Source organism: Ranitomeya variabilis, chromosome 2 (genome assembly GCF_051348905.1).
Source record: "Ranitomeya variabilis isolate aRanVar5 chromosome 2, aRanVar5.hap1, whole genome shotgun sequence".
Lineage (NCBI taxonomy): Eukaryota > Metazoa > Chordata > Amphibia > Anura > Dendrobatidae > Ranitomeya > Ranitomeya variabilis.
In genome coordinates, this window is record NC_135233.1 from 878,539,838 (window position 1) to 878,556,375 (window position 16,538).

A 16,538-nucleotide genomic window follows, 5' to 3' on the forward strand; every position below is an offset into this window, starting at 1 on the left:
TATCATGCCCTTTTCCTGTAGTGGCGATTGATAACACTCTTTTAGAGCATGGCTGTGTTTCTTGAAAGGTCACCGGGTTTCCACTCACTGTGAATATGGAACACCAGGAATCTTTAGATTTGTTTGTACTTGATAAATTGCCTTTTCCAGTTGTCCTGGGGTTACCCTGGTTAAAAATACACAATCCTGTACTGGACTGGTCATCAAGTACGATAAGATCCTGGGGTCAGGAGTGTTATGGGAAATGTTGTGATGTACACATTGCTGCTTTTGTGAAAAATGAGCTACCTGAAGCCATTCAGGAATTCTGGAAAGTATTTTCAGAAGTGGAGTCACAAGCTCTACCACCTCATAGAGATTACGATTGTGCTATTGAGTTCGTCCCTGGTGCTGCTCTCCCTAAGAGTCGTTTATTTAATCTGACAATTCCCGAGAGGGAGGCCTTAAAGGAATACATGCAGACTAGTCTTGCTGCAGGTCATATAAGACCCTCTAAGTCCCCTGTGGCTCTGGGGTTCTTTTTTTGTAAAAAAATAGATGGGGGTCTTAGTCCGTGTCTAGATTTCAGGGAGATTAATAAGATCACTGTGCACAATCCTTACCCCTTGCCGCTAATTCCGGATTTGTTTAACCAATTAGTTGGAGCCAAGTGGTTCTCTAAGAATGATCTCCGTGGGGCATATAATTTGCTGCGGGTTAAAGAAGGTGATGAATGGAAGACAGCTTTTAATACGCCGGAAAGTCATTTTGAGTGTCTAGTTATGCCTTTTGGCCTTACAAATGCTCCAGCGTTCTTTCAAAATTTCATTATCGACATCCTGAGGCCGTTGATCGGTAGGAGTGTGATTGTTTTTTTGGATGATATTTTGATCTATTCGCCCAATCTTGAGTCGCATTTGGCAGAGAGTCCATGAGGTTCTGCAGATTCTGAGAGAAAACACACTCTTTGTTAAACTGGAGAAATGCGAGTTTGCGGTACAGAAAATTAGTTTTTTGCTGTACTTTGTTTCCAGTGATGGTTTTGAGATGGACCCAGTGAAGGTTCAGGGAGTATTGGAGTGGCCTAGACCTGAATTCTTGAAGTCGATTGAGATATTTTTTTGTGGTTTGCTAATTATTATAAAAAATTCATAAAGAATTTTTCTGTTATCGCAAAACCCCTTACTGATCTTACTAAGAAGGGTTCCAAAACTATCCAATGGTCCCTGGAGGCTGTTAAGGCTTTTTAGCATCTCAAGGAGAGGTTTAGCTCCTGTTTTGAACCAGACAGATGAGACTAAGCCCTTTCTGGTAGAGGTGGACGCCTCATCAGTAGGAGTGGGGGCTGTTCTGTCCCAGGAGGGAGAGGATGGGGTGCATCCCTGTACTTTCTTTTCTAAGAAATTTTCAGAGGCGGAGTCCAACTACAATGTTAGGAACCGAGAATTGCTGGCTATTAAGCTTGCATTTTAGCACTGGTGACATTTTTTGGAGGGCGCTAGACATCCTATACAAGTCTTTACTGATCATAAGAACCTGATCTATCTGGATGCTGCTAAACGTTTGAATGCCCGTCAAGCTAGGTGGGCATTGTTTTTTGCCCAGTTCCATTTCTCTGTGACCTATATCTCAGGGACAAAAAATGTTAAACTGATGCTTTGTCTCGAAGTTTCTCCCCAGCGGTTAATACTGAAAAGGAAGAATCTATTCTGCAGAGAGGGGTGGTGGTGGCAGCATTAGGTTCTGAGTTGGAAAATAGCATTCTTAAAGCCCAGGATGCAGTACCAACTAACACTCCGTATGGGAAATTATTTGTGCCTAAAGCCCTGAGGAGAGCTTTGTTTACGGAATGTCATGAGTCTTGTTTCACGGGTCATCCAGGGATTGTCGAAACAAGAAAGTCGATCGGTCGGAGTTTCTGGTGGCCGGGGTGGCTAAGAGAAATTGTCAAGTGGGTGCGTCAGTGTACCGTGTGCACTAGGTCTAAGGCTTATCATGCTCCGGCGGCAGGGTTGCTTTGCCCGTTAGAGGTTGCTAGTTCTCCATGGATGCATCTTGCAATGGATTCTCTCACCGACCTGCCGGTCTCTGAGGGTTTTTCTGTTACCTGGGTTGTTGTGGACCAGTTTAGTAAGATGTGTTATCTGGTCCATTCAATTGCCATGCACTAAGACACTTGCCAGGGCATTTGTGAAAGAGATTTTGTGACTCCATGGTGTTCCCACGGACATTGTCATTGGGGACCACAGTTTGTGGCTCGCTTTTGCCGTGCCTTTTGTGACAGACTTAAGATTCATTTGTCATTTTCGTCAGGCTATCATCCACAGTCCAATGAACAAACAAAGAGGAAGAACCAGGACGTTGAGCAGTTTTTGAGATGTTTTGTAGCGGACAATCAGGAGATGTGGTCGGAATATCTACCATTAGCTGAGTTTGCTCTCAATAATCATATGTCTTCTTCAGCTGGGTGTTCTCCTTTCTTTTGTTGTACTGGGAAGAATCCATCTTTCGGTCCTTTTTCTAGGATTGGGCCGGATGGTGCCTGAGGAGGAGAGTTTTTCTGGAAATTTGGAAAGGGTTTGGACCAGTGTGCGCCATAATCTTAAACAGGCTAATAGGAGGTCTAAGAAATATTTTGACAAGAGAAGAAGGGAAGTGAGGTTTGTTGTTGGAGACATGGATTGGTTGTCCTCTAGGAATCTGCGTTTGAAGATCCCTTCTAAAAAGTTGGGGATGAAGTTTGTAGGACCTTTCAAAGTGGTTCACATTGTCAACTCGGCAGCAGTGAAATTAGACATTCCTTCATCCTGGAAAATTAATTCAGTTTTTCATGTATCTTTGCTGAAGAAGGTTGACACGCCCAATAAGGTGGCTATACCGTCTGCTCCTCCAATTGATGAGGACTGCCAGTTTGAGATTTCACACATTCTTGATTCTAGGTTGCATAGAGGAGGGTTACAGTATCTTGTGTCCTGGAAGGGTTTCGGTCCCGAGGACATTTCCTGGGTGAAAGTTGTGGACATCTCAGCCTCAAGGTTAATTAAGGCTTTTCACAGGAGATTTCTGAATAAGGCCCGGCTTAGAGGATCCAGAGGATCCTCATCAAAGGGGAGGTACTGTTAGAATCTGTTTAGTTTGTGACTATCTGCCATTTTCTTGTGGAGTTCTGGCTGCTGGTCTTTTTTCTCTGGTGCTTGGTTTGTCTTGGGTCAGGTGTTTGTTTCATTCTTTATTAACCAGCACTTGCCTCCCAGTCCTTGCTGGACAACAGCGTTTATCTGCTTGAGCTCTAGCTTGCTGCTTTGCTTTGTCTTCTGTGTGTTATTTGTCCAGTGCTGGTACCTCTGGTTCTGCTAGCCTTAGTTTCTGCTTTCTATTGCTTTCTACAGCCTTCTCTTTGTTTTCTATTAGGATGTGACCCGTTTTTGTATCCAGACCTTAGTTTTTTTAGGGAACCCCTTCCCCTTATCTATAGGTCTTCGCTTGAGATTAACCTCGGATCATCGGTGGGTCTATTCGCAAGGAATGGGTCTCCCACTCCATCGTAGGGTTTCAGCTTAGTCATAGTGCAGGGTCAGTTTTCAACCTTCTACCTTAGTCCTGTGTTGCAGATAACAGCTACCCAGCTAATTCTTCCCTTTTCTCTGCTCTTTGTAAAAACAGGAAGACTCTTGTCCCTGCATTTATCATTCCCCACTCCAACTCCTGACCCAGCTGCTCCCCCTTGATAGGGACTTTTGCAGTGACTCATGAGTCATACAGGAAAAATTGACCTCCTGTTTCTACATAGAGCTTAGAAGGACTCAGCTAGTCAGCTTATAATCATGTGGTGTCATAGATCTAATGGAAAAGAGATGAATTTGCTGGGTAAAAGGGCAAAATGAGCAACTGTAAGTACACAGTGCTATATATTATGATGATCGCAATATATTAACCCCTTCATCACCTTGCAATTTTCCACTTTTGAGCTTTATTTTCCTCACCTTCTTCCCAGAGCCAGGATTTTTTATTTTTCAGTCAGTATAGCCTTATGAGTGCATGTCTTTTGTGGGACAAGTTTTTGATTTGAATGACACCATTGATTTTCCAATATAGTTTCCTGGAAAATGTGAAAACATTCCAAGTGCGATGAACTTACAAAAAAAGTACAATTCCAGAATAGTTTTTTTGTTAATTCTATCTTTCATGTTCATTAAATGCTAAAACTGACCTGGTAGTATGATTCCCCAGATCAATATGAGTATACAGACATGTATAAGTTCTTTTTTATTTAAGTGGTGAAAAAAAAAATCCACTGTTTTCTGACACCCGCAGCGTCTCCATTTTTCATGATCTGGAGCTAGGTGAGGGCTTTTTTTTGTGCCGAGCTGATGTTTTTATTCATACCATTTTTGGATAGATATGATGTTTTGAGTGCCTGTTATTGCATTTTATTTCAATGTTGCGGCCGCCAAAACAACCATGATTCTGATGTTTCGATTTTTTTTCTCGTTACAGCATTTATCAGTCTAATTAATTTACTTTATATTTTGATTGGACACTTCTGAATGCAGCTATAACAAATATTTTTTTTACTTTTTTTTTACTTTTTACTAGCTTCAATGGACTTGAAGCTGTGATCGTCCCATCAGCCCTGCTATGTGTAGCAGAAACCATGAACTCCTATGAAAGACAGCCATATGCCAGCGTTCATAGGTAATTCACAATGACAGGCATGGGTGTCTTCTGCCAAAGAGCAGGTCTTGTGACTCCCTTCCGACCACCACATGTTAAATGCCGCTGACAGTGATTGACAGAGGTATTTAACTTATTCTCGGATCCATCCACAGCTGTTAGAGGTACATGATAGCTGATCAGACCAGCTGTCTTGTACAGGGAAAGATGCGGGCTCATCGGCAGAGCCCGCATCAAAGGCAGGGACACGACCTTGGACGTACCTATACGGCCAAGATCGTGAAGGGGTGGAGAGGATAAAAATTTGGTTGGGAATGCTTATTTAAGTGAGTGTTTGAAAAGTCTAGAGTAAATGAAATGGAGATGTTATTGGCAGGAGATGTTGTGTTTCGGGGTATCTGAGAAAACTGTGCACAAGCATAACTGAATAAAGCTTTGTAGGGTTCAGCTTAAATTTAGGTTTGTAGTGTCTTGATTTGTGTCTTACTTTCAATGCAACTTTATGCAATTTATGAACAATAGTGAGTAAGTAGAGGATGTATGTATGCACTTTTGTAGGAGTAACTAGCCTTGAGACTGCCACGATTTGTTTTGATACTTACACTAGTTTCATAAGTGTAGGGAAAAGGGAATCACTCACACATCACATTACTATTAAATTAAATCTGATAGATGGAGATATTTTCAACATATTTTAATATTTTTCAATCTAAAGGCGATATAGCCTTTTCCTCTTATTGTTTGTTTTTTTATCAATTGTGTAAAATGGTATCAAGTAAAAATCTGTGATAATAACTTACTGCACAGTCATTGGCTCCATCTCCACACATCCCCACGAAATAACTGTAATACAGAAATGGATACAACACTTTAGAAACAGATGATTAAGCATGCAGCTTTTATACTTATGTTTTCAATTGAACTAAATCATAAGAAAATCATAATGTTTCTGAGTTTGCCACTTTCATGGTAATTTAGACAGGAAGGTGCATATCCAAGAAGCTTAATTACTCAATATTTAATCTGAACGCTTGATTTGCAGAGATGAGTGGAATTTTTTTCAATCCAAATTTGCCAAATTCAACAAATTATCTCCAAAAATTTAATTTGCACAAATCTCTATAGTGGAATGCTTGTAATTATCCAGAAAATACATGTGTGGAGAGGAGAGAGAAAGAGAGAGAGAGAGAGAGAGAACACTAACCATAAGAGCTATCACTTTACAGGCAAGATCCAAAGTACAGGTGAATTAAAGATCATTTGCAATATATATTATTGGTGAAACAAGCTTCCTTCCTCACTTATAAGATGTTTCTTCCTCTTCCCACTGCCTCTTAAACTCACCATCCAGGCTAACAAAAATTCCAGATAAAATCCATCCTGATCAGGCAAGATGAACTACCAGCTCGCTGTGGTGTCATGCGACAAAGTTAATTATACTTTAAGGAGAGGAGGTGGACAGAGAAGCCAAGTGAGGAAGCAAGCAGAGGGAGACTTAGTTTGTGGTGAGTTTTCTAACAAGTCTTTTACCTAACTCAGTCTTGGATTCACATCTACATTGATCACTGCTGCTGTGTAATTGCCTCTATACTACTGCTGCTTTTCTCTGTGTTCTAAAAAAGGAATGAAGAAGCAATCCATCCCTATGTGCTGTATATGGAAGATCATAGCTGCAAGTCTCCTCCCACCAGCTCAGAGTAGAATGCAAATTAAAAATAGATGCTGTAAAAGGGAAAACTAGTGAAAATGCAGGATGCAAGACATGTAATGTCCTGAAATAGTGTTATTCTTCATGTACAGTGCACACATAAGACAGCAAATTCTGAAACGTTACTGAAACTAAAGTTAGCATTCAAACATGAACAGAGATTTGTTAGGCGGGCCAAAAACCTGCCTCGGACTAGTAATTCAAAACACATAGTCCTCAGCCAGCTATTGAAAGTATGTTTTCTCGAAAACTCTGCAGCATTTCAAAGTCAGGCTGATTATAAATGAGTGTATTTTACATATCCATTCAAACTGGATAGTACACAGACCTATGTTGTTGAAATGGAAGCTTAGATGAGAGTTCTCCACAAAGTCAGAGTGACCATGTGAAAAGAACCCACTCAGCATGTTTTTTGGATGAGACTTGCCCATTCAAGGCTATGAGTATACAAAAAATGAATTCCATACGGATTGTCCATATTGTATTTTTGTTTTCAGACACATTGCAATTCTTAACAAAGGAAACTGTATTTGGTCTTGTAAATATTTTTAAATGTTGATTATAAAAACAAATGCCATAAAGTTGGCATAAGGATGTAGAAAAACGACATACGAATGGCACTTGAATGGCCCACATATGGAATGTGAATGACAATATTGATGGAAATCATCTGACTGTTTCTGAATGAAAATTAGATTAATTTTCATATGCTCGTTTGAACCCAGCCTAAAACATACATGGCCTGAATAACACTACAGGTGTCTGATTCATAGTACCCATGGTTCAGGCAGCATGAATCAGCTGACAGGTAACCTTTAATAAGATGAGATACAGTAGATACAGTATGTGCCATACTACCAAATGAAACGTGACACAGGATTAAATAATAGATCATCCTATCCAGATCATTAAAGCATATCTTACATAAACCACATAAACAAATGGGACAGTTATTGTAGTTTAATTAGCAGAGATTGAAAATGTTTGCTTGCAACTATAATCTTTTTTACAAAAGAACCTACTTAAACATAGGTAATAACCATACTTACTCAAGTTTTCTATATTCATCAATAATTGTTGATTTCTGTCCTGGTGACATTCGTGCAAAAACCGTGCCATTCATTAATATCTGCATAAAAATACAAAGGCAATAAATGGTTTGAAATAATCTTGAGGCCCGGTTCAGAGGGGGTTATATTAAATTCAGTCCAGTCACATCCACAATTGTATGCACTATTCTGGTCTGTAAAACAGAATAGTGCCTGGGGTGATTTTCTGCGTCTGGTCTAAGAAAGAGGTTATTTTGTAACATACTGTATTTCTCCAAATTTTATTACTTCTTACTTTTGGCAACAAATCATGGAAATATTTTTCTATATTTTCATATGTCTTTCCACTCATTGAAAAATGGTATTTATCTGTTTTGTGTGTATCTTCAACACTGATGCAAAGATCCTGCAAAAAAATCAGGAAATATCATTTACTTTTTTTTTACATTAAATTGGAATATAAACATTTCATAGATATCTTGTGGCATCTTCCACATCCATCAGTATTCATTCTAGCCACTCATGTTGAGCAAATATGATGCTATCATCGGGTTATAGTTACATAGCACTAGCAGATTGTGATTGGCATTGTGCTTAGTCTGTCAGAGGCTGTGTGAAAAGTCAAATGTACCCATTTAGTAGCCAGCAACTCTCTGTTCCCAACATCATAGTTGAGCTCAGTATCTGAATTTTTTTTAGAAAAGAATGCACAGGGATGCACCCCATCCTCTCCCTCTTGGGACAGAACTGCCCCTACTGAAGAGGCATCAACCCCTATCAGAAATGGCTTGGTCTCATCTGTCTTGCTCAAAACAGGAACAGAGCTAAACCTCTCCTTGAGATACTCAAAAGCCTTAACAGCCTCAGAGACCATTGGACAGTATTGGAACCAGGGGCGGACTGGCCCGGGTTGCAAGAATGCATATGCCCCCCGGGCCGGTGCCTGAGCAGCTGCACAGGGCCGCTGGAGGACTGCCAGCGATTTTAATACATAGCGCGCCGAATCCCTCCAGCCGGCCCTTTAAAACTCAGCCAGGTCCTGTGTGCGAGCGTTGCCCGAGCTGACAAGTGCCGCGGCGGCCCACGCTAGTGCGTGAGCACGGCCGCGGTCCTAGTTCCTGCGCGTGCTCGTCGGCTGCCTATGCCAGTGCAGGCAAGCAGGAGACCACGCGTGCACATTGAGTTATTTGAAAAGGCCGGCGCGCATAGGGCGCCTCCACCTGACTGTGTCTGACGCTGGCCTGCCTGCACCAGCGTCAGAGAAGACTGCTCACCAATGCCTGGGATCCTCTTCACCGCCGACGCTGGACAGGACCCACCTCAGCTCTTCATCCTCCCGACCTCCCCCCCATCTCAGGGACCTGGGTGAGTCCCAAGATGATTTTTTTTAATGTATATACAGCAGTTGCACCTATATAATGTGTATAGACTGCTATATATACATTATATAGGTGATGCTGCTGTATATAATCACTATACCACTATAATGTATGTATAGCAGTCTATATCTTATATAGGTGACACTGCTACTGATGCGTATATACGTTATATAGGTGATACTGCAGTGTGTGTGTATACATACTGTATATACAGTATACTGTACACACACATGTATGTATACACATATATGTACATGTATACACAGCAGTATCACCTATATAACGTATGTACACATCAGTAGCAGTGTCACCTATATAAGATGTAGACTGCTATACATACATTATATAGGTGGTATAGTGATTATATACATCAGTATCACCTATATAATGTATATATAGTAGTCTATACACATTATACAGGCAATACCGCTACTGATGTGTACACTGATGTGTATATAGATGATACTGCTGTGTATATATGTCGTTATATAGGTGATACTGGTGTGGATATACACACAAACACGTACATATATACACAACAGTATCACCTATATATAATGTATATCCACATTGGTAGCAGTATTGCCTATATAATGTATATAGACTGCTGTATACATGATATATAGGTGATACTATCATTATATACACCAGTAGCAGTATCGCCTATTAATGTGTATCCAACAATTGCAGTATCACCTGTATAATGTATAGACTACTGCATATACATTGTATAGGTGATACTGCTATGTATAGTCACTCTATCTGTGTCATATTTATATACTATAATATATATATTTTTTTCAGTTTCATCTATATAATGTGTGTACACCAGTCACAGTATCATATACAATATATAGGTGATACTACAACTATACACATCGGTCGCAGTATCAACTATATATTGTATATACAGTAGTTTCAATGTGATATCTATTCAGCAGTCGCGGTGTCTCCTATGTACATCAGCCTCGGTGTCTCCTATGTGATGTATGCATCATAATCTATATATATAATTGTCTAAGGGTCACTTCCGTCTTTCTGTCTGTCTGTCTGTCACGGATATTCATTGGTCGCGGCCTTTGTCTGTCACAGAAATCCAAGTCGCTGATTGGTCCTGGCAAAACGCTCACGATCAATCAGCGACGGGCACAGTCCAGCAGCGAAATGGCCGCTGCTTACTGCGCTGCACTCAGTGTCCCATCCAATCTCCCCTCCAGTCAGCGCTCGCACAGGGTTAAGGGCAGCGTTACCGGACCGCGTTATGCCGCGGTGTAACGCACTCCATTAACGCAGCTATTAACCCTGTCTGAACAACTTTTTACTATTGGTGCTGCCTATGCAGCATCAATAGTAAAAAGATCTAATGTTAAAAATAATAATAATAATTTTAAAAAATGGTTATTCTCACCTTCCGACGTCGCCCGCTGTCCTTAGCAGTGCAAGCGGATGCCAAGGATGCTATGCACGCAGGACCTGGGATGACGTCACGGTCATGTGACCATGACGTCATCTCAGGTCCTAAGCACATAGCAACCCTGGGACCGGAAGCCGCCGCTATATACTACGTGGGCTGTGTTACATACTGCGTGAGCTCTGTTATATACTACATCTCTGTGCTATACACTATGTAGCTGGGCAATATACTAAATCGCTATGCTTTATACTACGTAACCTGTGTTATATACTCCATGAGCAGTGTTATATACTACGTCTCTGTGTTATATACTACGTGGGCTGTGTTACATACTGCGTGAGCTCTGTTATATACTACATCTCTGTGCTATACACTATGTAGCTGGGCAATATACTAAATCGCTATGCTTTATACTACGTAACCTGTGTTATATACTCCATGAGCAGTGTTATATACTACGTCTCTGTGTTATATACTACATGGCTGTGCAATATACAACGTGACTGTGCAATATACAACGTCACTGTGCAATATACTTCGTGGCTGTGCAATATACTACGTGCTCTGTGTTATATACTACGTGGCTCTGCAATATACTACGTGGCTGTGCAATATACTACGTGGCTGTGCAATATACTACGTGGCTGTGCAATATACTACGTGACTGTGCAATATACTACGTGGCTGTGCAATATACTACGTGACTGTGCAATATACTACGTTGCTGTGCAATATACTACGTGGTTGTGCAATATACTACGTGGTTGTGTTATATACTACGTGGCTGTGTTATATACTATGTGCGCTGTGTTATATACTATGTGGCTGTGTTATATACTATGTGGCTCTGTTATATACTATGCAGCTACTGTATGTTATATACTACGTCGGTTGTGTTATATACTATGTGACTGTACAATATAGTACGTGGCCTGTGCTATATACTACCTACACATTCTAGAATACCAGATACGTTAGAATCGGGCCACCATCTAGTATAGTATAATGCTGTCCTAATTACCGTATATTGTAGAGATGTGTATATATATATATATATATATATATATATATATATATATATATATAGATAGATAGATGGATAGATAGTGTAGAGATGTTTGTATAGTGTAGAGATGTTTATATAGCATGGCGCTATGTATATAGTGTGGAATTCACACTATATATACACTGCTGCCACATCTCTACACTATATAATACATACACCGCTCTATATTCCTTAACACGGTATATAATATGCCGCTGTGTATATAACAGATTGTAGTATACCGTATAAAGTCTTGTATAAGCCGAGTTTTTCAGCATATTTTTTTTTGTGCTGAAAACACCCCCCTCGGCTTATACACGAGTCGTTGTCCCAAAAAAAAGGAGGGGGAGCAGCGGGTCACAGAGGCAGGAGCTAGCGGCTGTGGCTAAAGCCTGTGCCGCTGCTAAGGAGAAATGAATATTCACTGCGCTGGCAGTGAATATTCATTTCTCTTATAGCGTTCACAGCCACAGCCGCCAACTTCCAGCACACATCCCACTTACCTTCCCTGCGCACCCTCGCTGCATCTCGTTCCGGCGCCAGCAGTTCTTCAGGCCGAGCGATCACGTGTCTTCCGCTCATTAAGGTAATGAGTATTCACCCCTCTCCACTCCCATAGGCGTGGGTAAATATTTATTACCTTAATGAGTGGGGGACACGTGATCACTCGGCCACAGGAGCTGCTGGCACCAGAACGAGATGCTGCGAGGGCATGCAGGGAAGGTAAGTAGGATGTGTATTTTTTTTGTTTTTTTTAATCGGAACCATGAATACATGAACAATGAAGGAGCCATGCATACAAGGACGGGGATAAGGAGCCATGCATACAAGAATGGGAATAAGAGGCCCATGAATACAAGGACAGGGATAAGGAGCCTTGCATACAAAAATGGGAATAAGAGGCCCAAGCATACAAGGACGGGGATAAGGAGCCATGCATACAAAGACAGGGGTGAGGGAGCCATGCAGACAAGGATGGGGATGAGGAGCTATGCATACAAGGACGGGGATAAGGAGCCATACATATAAGGACAGGGACGGGGGAGCCATGCAGTCAAGGATGGGGATGAGGAGCTATGCATACAAGGACGGGGATAAGGAGCTATGCATACAAGGACAGGGGAGCCATGCATACAAGGACGGGGATGTGGGGACAATGCATACCTGGCTTATACTCGACTCAATAAGCTTTCCCAGTTTTTTAAGGCTAAATTAGGTGCCTCGGCATATACTTGGGTCGACTTATACTCAAGTATATACAGTATATCGTGGAGCTGCGTATACTTCTATTGTCCTGCATAAATGGTGTAATTCTCCATGTAAATGGACCTGTGGTTGATCATGCGCACTGCGGCGCCATTCACATGTGGCTCTTCAAATAACGCCTTTAAGAGGAGTGTTGAAGGGCAGGACAAAGTATAGCAAAATTCACTGATCGGGGATGGGGAGTGTTATAGTATGTGGGCTGGTGGGGTTTGTGTGGCAGGGCTGTTTTTTTTGTCCCAGTCCGGCCCTGTGTGTGTGTGTGTGTGTGTGATTATACAGTGTGTGCGTGAGATTATACAGTGGGGCTGTGAGTGTGACTATACAGTGGGGCTGTGAGTGTGACTATACAGTGGGGCTGTGTGTGTGTGTCATTAATTATACAGTAGGGTTGTGCGTGTGTGTCATTATACAGTGCGGTTGTGTGTGTGACTGTCACTATAGAGTAGGACTGTGTGCGTCAATAAATAAATAAATAAATATATATATATTCGCATGCTTGCAGTAACAAGACCACCTGTTCCCGGTGCCGGCACCAGAGAATCCTCACAGTGCGCACAATATGAGGATTCACACATAGTGACTGTGGACATGTAGCTTAAGATCTGACAACCCCTTTAAGGATGGGCCGCGACTCATGGGCCACTGCTGTGTGCTTGCCCCCCAGGCTAAAATTTGCTAGCCAGCCCCTGATTGGAACCCTTCTTGGTGAGATCAGTTATAGGTTTAGCGATCACAGAAAAATTCTTTATGAATTTTCTATAATAATTAGCAAACCCTAAAAATTTCTGAATCGACTTCAAACATTCAAGCCTAGGCCACTCCAGCACTGCCTGAACCTTCACCGGTCCATCTCAAACCCATCACTGGAGACAAGGTACCCAAAAAAACTAATTTTCTGTACCGCAAACTCGCACTTCTCCAATTTAGCAAAGAGTGAGTTTTCATTCAAAATCTGTACAACTTCGCGGACTCTCTGCCAATGCGACTCCAGATCAGGTGAATAGATCAAAATATCATCCAAATAAACAATAACACTCCTACCGATCAACGACCTCAGAATGTCATTAATGAAATTTTGAAAAAATTCTGGCACATTAGTAAGGTCAAAATGCATCACCAGACACTCAAAATGACCTTCCGAGGTATTAAAGGCTGTCTTCCATTCATCGCCCACCTTCACCCCCAGCAAATTATATGCCCCACGAAGGTCAATCTTAGAGAACCACTTCGCTCCGATTAGTTGGTTAAACAAATCCGGAATCAGCGGCAATGGGTAAGGATTGCGCACAGTGATTTTATTAATCTCCTGAAAATCCAGACACGGCCTAATGCCCCCATCCTTCTTTTTGACAAAAAAGAATCCTACAGCCACAGGGGACTTAGAGGGTTGTTTATGACCTGCAGCTAAACTAGTCTGTAGGTATTCCTTTAAGGCCTAATGTGAAGAAACCAGATTGTATCTTAATTTCCCAGACAACCATGTTTTTGCAAACCAAAAGAACTGGCTTTTTATCTGTATATTGGCTTGTGAATTTAAGTGTTTATGTCTGGTGGGTCAAGAAGACAGACTTGCCAACTGATATACTATCTAACATACTGTGTAAGGGTACCGTCTCACTATACGATTTACCAACGATCACGACCTGCGATACGACCTGGCCGTGATCGTTAGTAAGTCGTTGTGTGGTCGCTGGGGAGCTGTCACACAGACCGCTCTCCAGCGACCAACGATGCCGAGGTTCGCTGGTAACCAGGGTAAACATAGGGTTACTAAGCGCAGGGCCGCGCTTAGTAACCCGATGTTTACCGTGGTTACCAGCGTAAAAGTAAAAAAAAAAAAACCGTACATACTCACCATCTGATGTCCGTCAGGTCCCTTGCCGTCTGCTTCCCGCTCTGACTGAGTGCCACCGTACAGTGAGAGCAGAGCACAGCGGTGACGTCACCGCTGTGATCTGCTCTCACTTTCCGGCTGGCAGTCAGTCAGAGCAGGAAGCAGACGGCAAGGGACCTGACGGACATCAGATGGTGAGTATGTACGTTTTTTTTTTTTTTACTTTTACGCTGGTAACCACGGTAAACATCGGGTTACTAAGCGCGGCCCTGCGCTTAGTAACCCGATGTTTACCCTGGTTACAAGCGAACGCATCGCTGGATCGCTGTTACACACAACGATCCAGCGATGACAGCGGGAGATCCAGCGACGAAAGAAAGTTTCAAACGATCTGCTACGACGTACGATTCTCAGCAGGGTCCCTGATCGCTTCTGCGTGTCAGACACTGCGAGATCGTAACTATATCGCTAGAACGTCATGAATCGTGCCGTCATAGCGATGAAAATGCCACTGTGTGACGGTACCCTTAGATATTGGAGCAGCCAAAGTGCAGTAACCTTTCTAAGATCATAACTCCACTTCCATGATGTTCTAATGCTTTATGTTATGTTGGCAATATCGACTGCAGTCACAAATTTTATTTTAGTTAAAAGTATATACCTATTTCATGCAGGATATCTGATACTTTATGATATGTGGTGGTCCAGTATACCGAACACCCATGATTTTGAGTATAAAATGCTACCCAACAAGAAGGCCCCACATGCAAGTGATGGCAAATCTTAGAATTTGCATGTTTAACTTTATTACATGGGAATATCCCTTTGCGCATTTTGATGGTATTGCCTTTCAGCATCGCCAATGAAATCATGTGAGTGACAAACATTGTCGCAATTTCTCATGCTGTCTTCAAATTGTTGGAAAGCCAAAGAAAACTGAACTAAGACCGTAAGCCTAGATCCATGATGCCCTTACAGTACATGGTATCTTGGCAAATTATCTTTTTCAAATATATTTTTGCACTTAATTTGGTATTCATATATGAATATAATTTGTGGACTACTTCTAAGATTAGAATGTATGATATGATGGTTTTTATTTATTTGTATGCTCTAGATGTATACAAGCAAAAATCTTTCTAACAATTTAAAAGAAGCACCCCATCAAAATTTGTATATCCTTAATGTCTTGCAATCATCATATTATACAGCACCGTGTAGTACGTACAATTGCTCATTTTGCCCTTCTACCCAGTTAGTTCCCTTTTCCATTGGGTTTATGCCATCACATGATTAAAAACTGGCTAGCTGAAACTTTCTAATCTCTATGTTGTCTTCCCTGTATGAGTCATCACTGCAAAAGTCATTAGTAGGGGTGAGGAGGGAGCAGCTAGGTTAGGAGGTGAAGAGGGGGATGATATATGCAAGGAAGAGAGACAATGTTATGCAGTGTCGGACTGAGGTGCCAAGCATCCACCAGTAACATTGACTTTGGGGGGCACACTTTTCACCAGCATACAAATATTAGACTACCCTCATTCAAAAATGTATCTTTATCTCTATATAATAATAAACTGAGTAGTTTGGTTAGTGATTGATGAAATGCTGCATTTTTCTGTACAGAGTGCATCAAGTGAACTATTGCCAAGTACTCTCCATACAGGAGGATTGGGGGCTCACTGGGGAATTGCCTTGTTACCCTATGAGTCAGTCCAAGCCTGATGTTATGCACATACCATAATCACACACGAATAACAAAAGTAAGGAAGACTATAGAAAGAAGCCGCAACTACACCAAACTAGTCTGTACAGACTAATCAATCCCAAGCTGCACAACTAAAAACACCATTTCGGACTTGACTAAGTAAAAGGCTGTCATGCCTTCTAGAGCGGAGGCTCAACACACTGCCAACAAGGGGACAGGAAGGTATATAGGTGGACACAAAGGCCCAGGGTGATAAACTTAAAGCACATTCATAAAAGGGGACATATGGAATAATAAGAAGAATCAAAATATAAATGAAATTAGAGTAACCTCCCAGAAACCTAAAAGTGGTAAAAGGACAAGGTGACGGGAAGTTAGACAAACTGACACACAGAAGGAATATAAGTGGTGTAAGCCTAGCAGGGTAAATCCCTTAGGTACAGGGCTGGAATTCCTAAGCACAAATTGACCTTGAAATAAAGCCA

General features: G+C 41.6%; 1 protein-coding gene across 1 annotated transcript in view; it reads right to left on the bottom strand.

The window, feature by feature from the left end:
• Positions 1-16,538, bottom strand: part of LOC143808075 (putative cation-transporting ATPase 13A4) — a 226,731-nt gene that overhangs the window by 93,237 nt on the left and 116,956 nt on the right. Inside the window, exons 21-23 of the mRNA XM_077290332.1 lie at positions 7,706-7,816; positions 7,411-7,490; positions 5,454-5,496 (exon numbers count right to left, since the gene is read on the bottom strand). Of these exons, the coding sequence (XP_077146447.1) occupies positions 5,454-5,496; positions 7,411-7,490; positions 7,706-7,816 (234 nt within the window). The remainder of the gene's footprint in view (positions 1-5,453; positions 5,497-7,410; positions 7,491-7,705; positions 7,817-16,538) is intronic.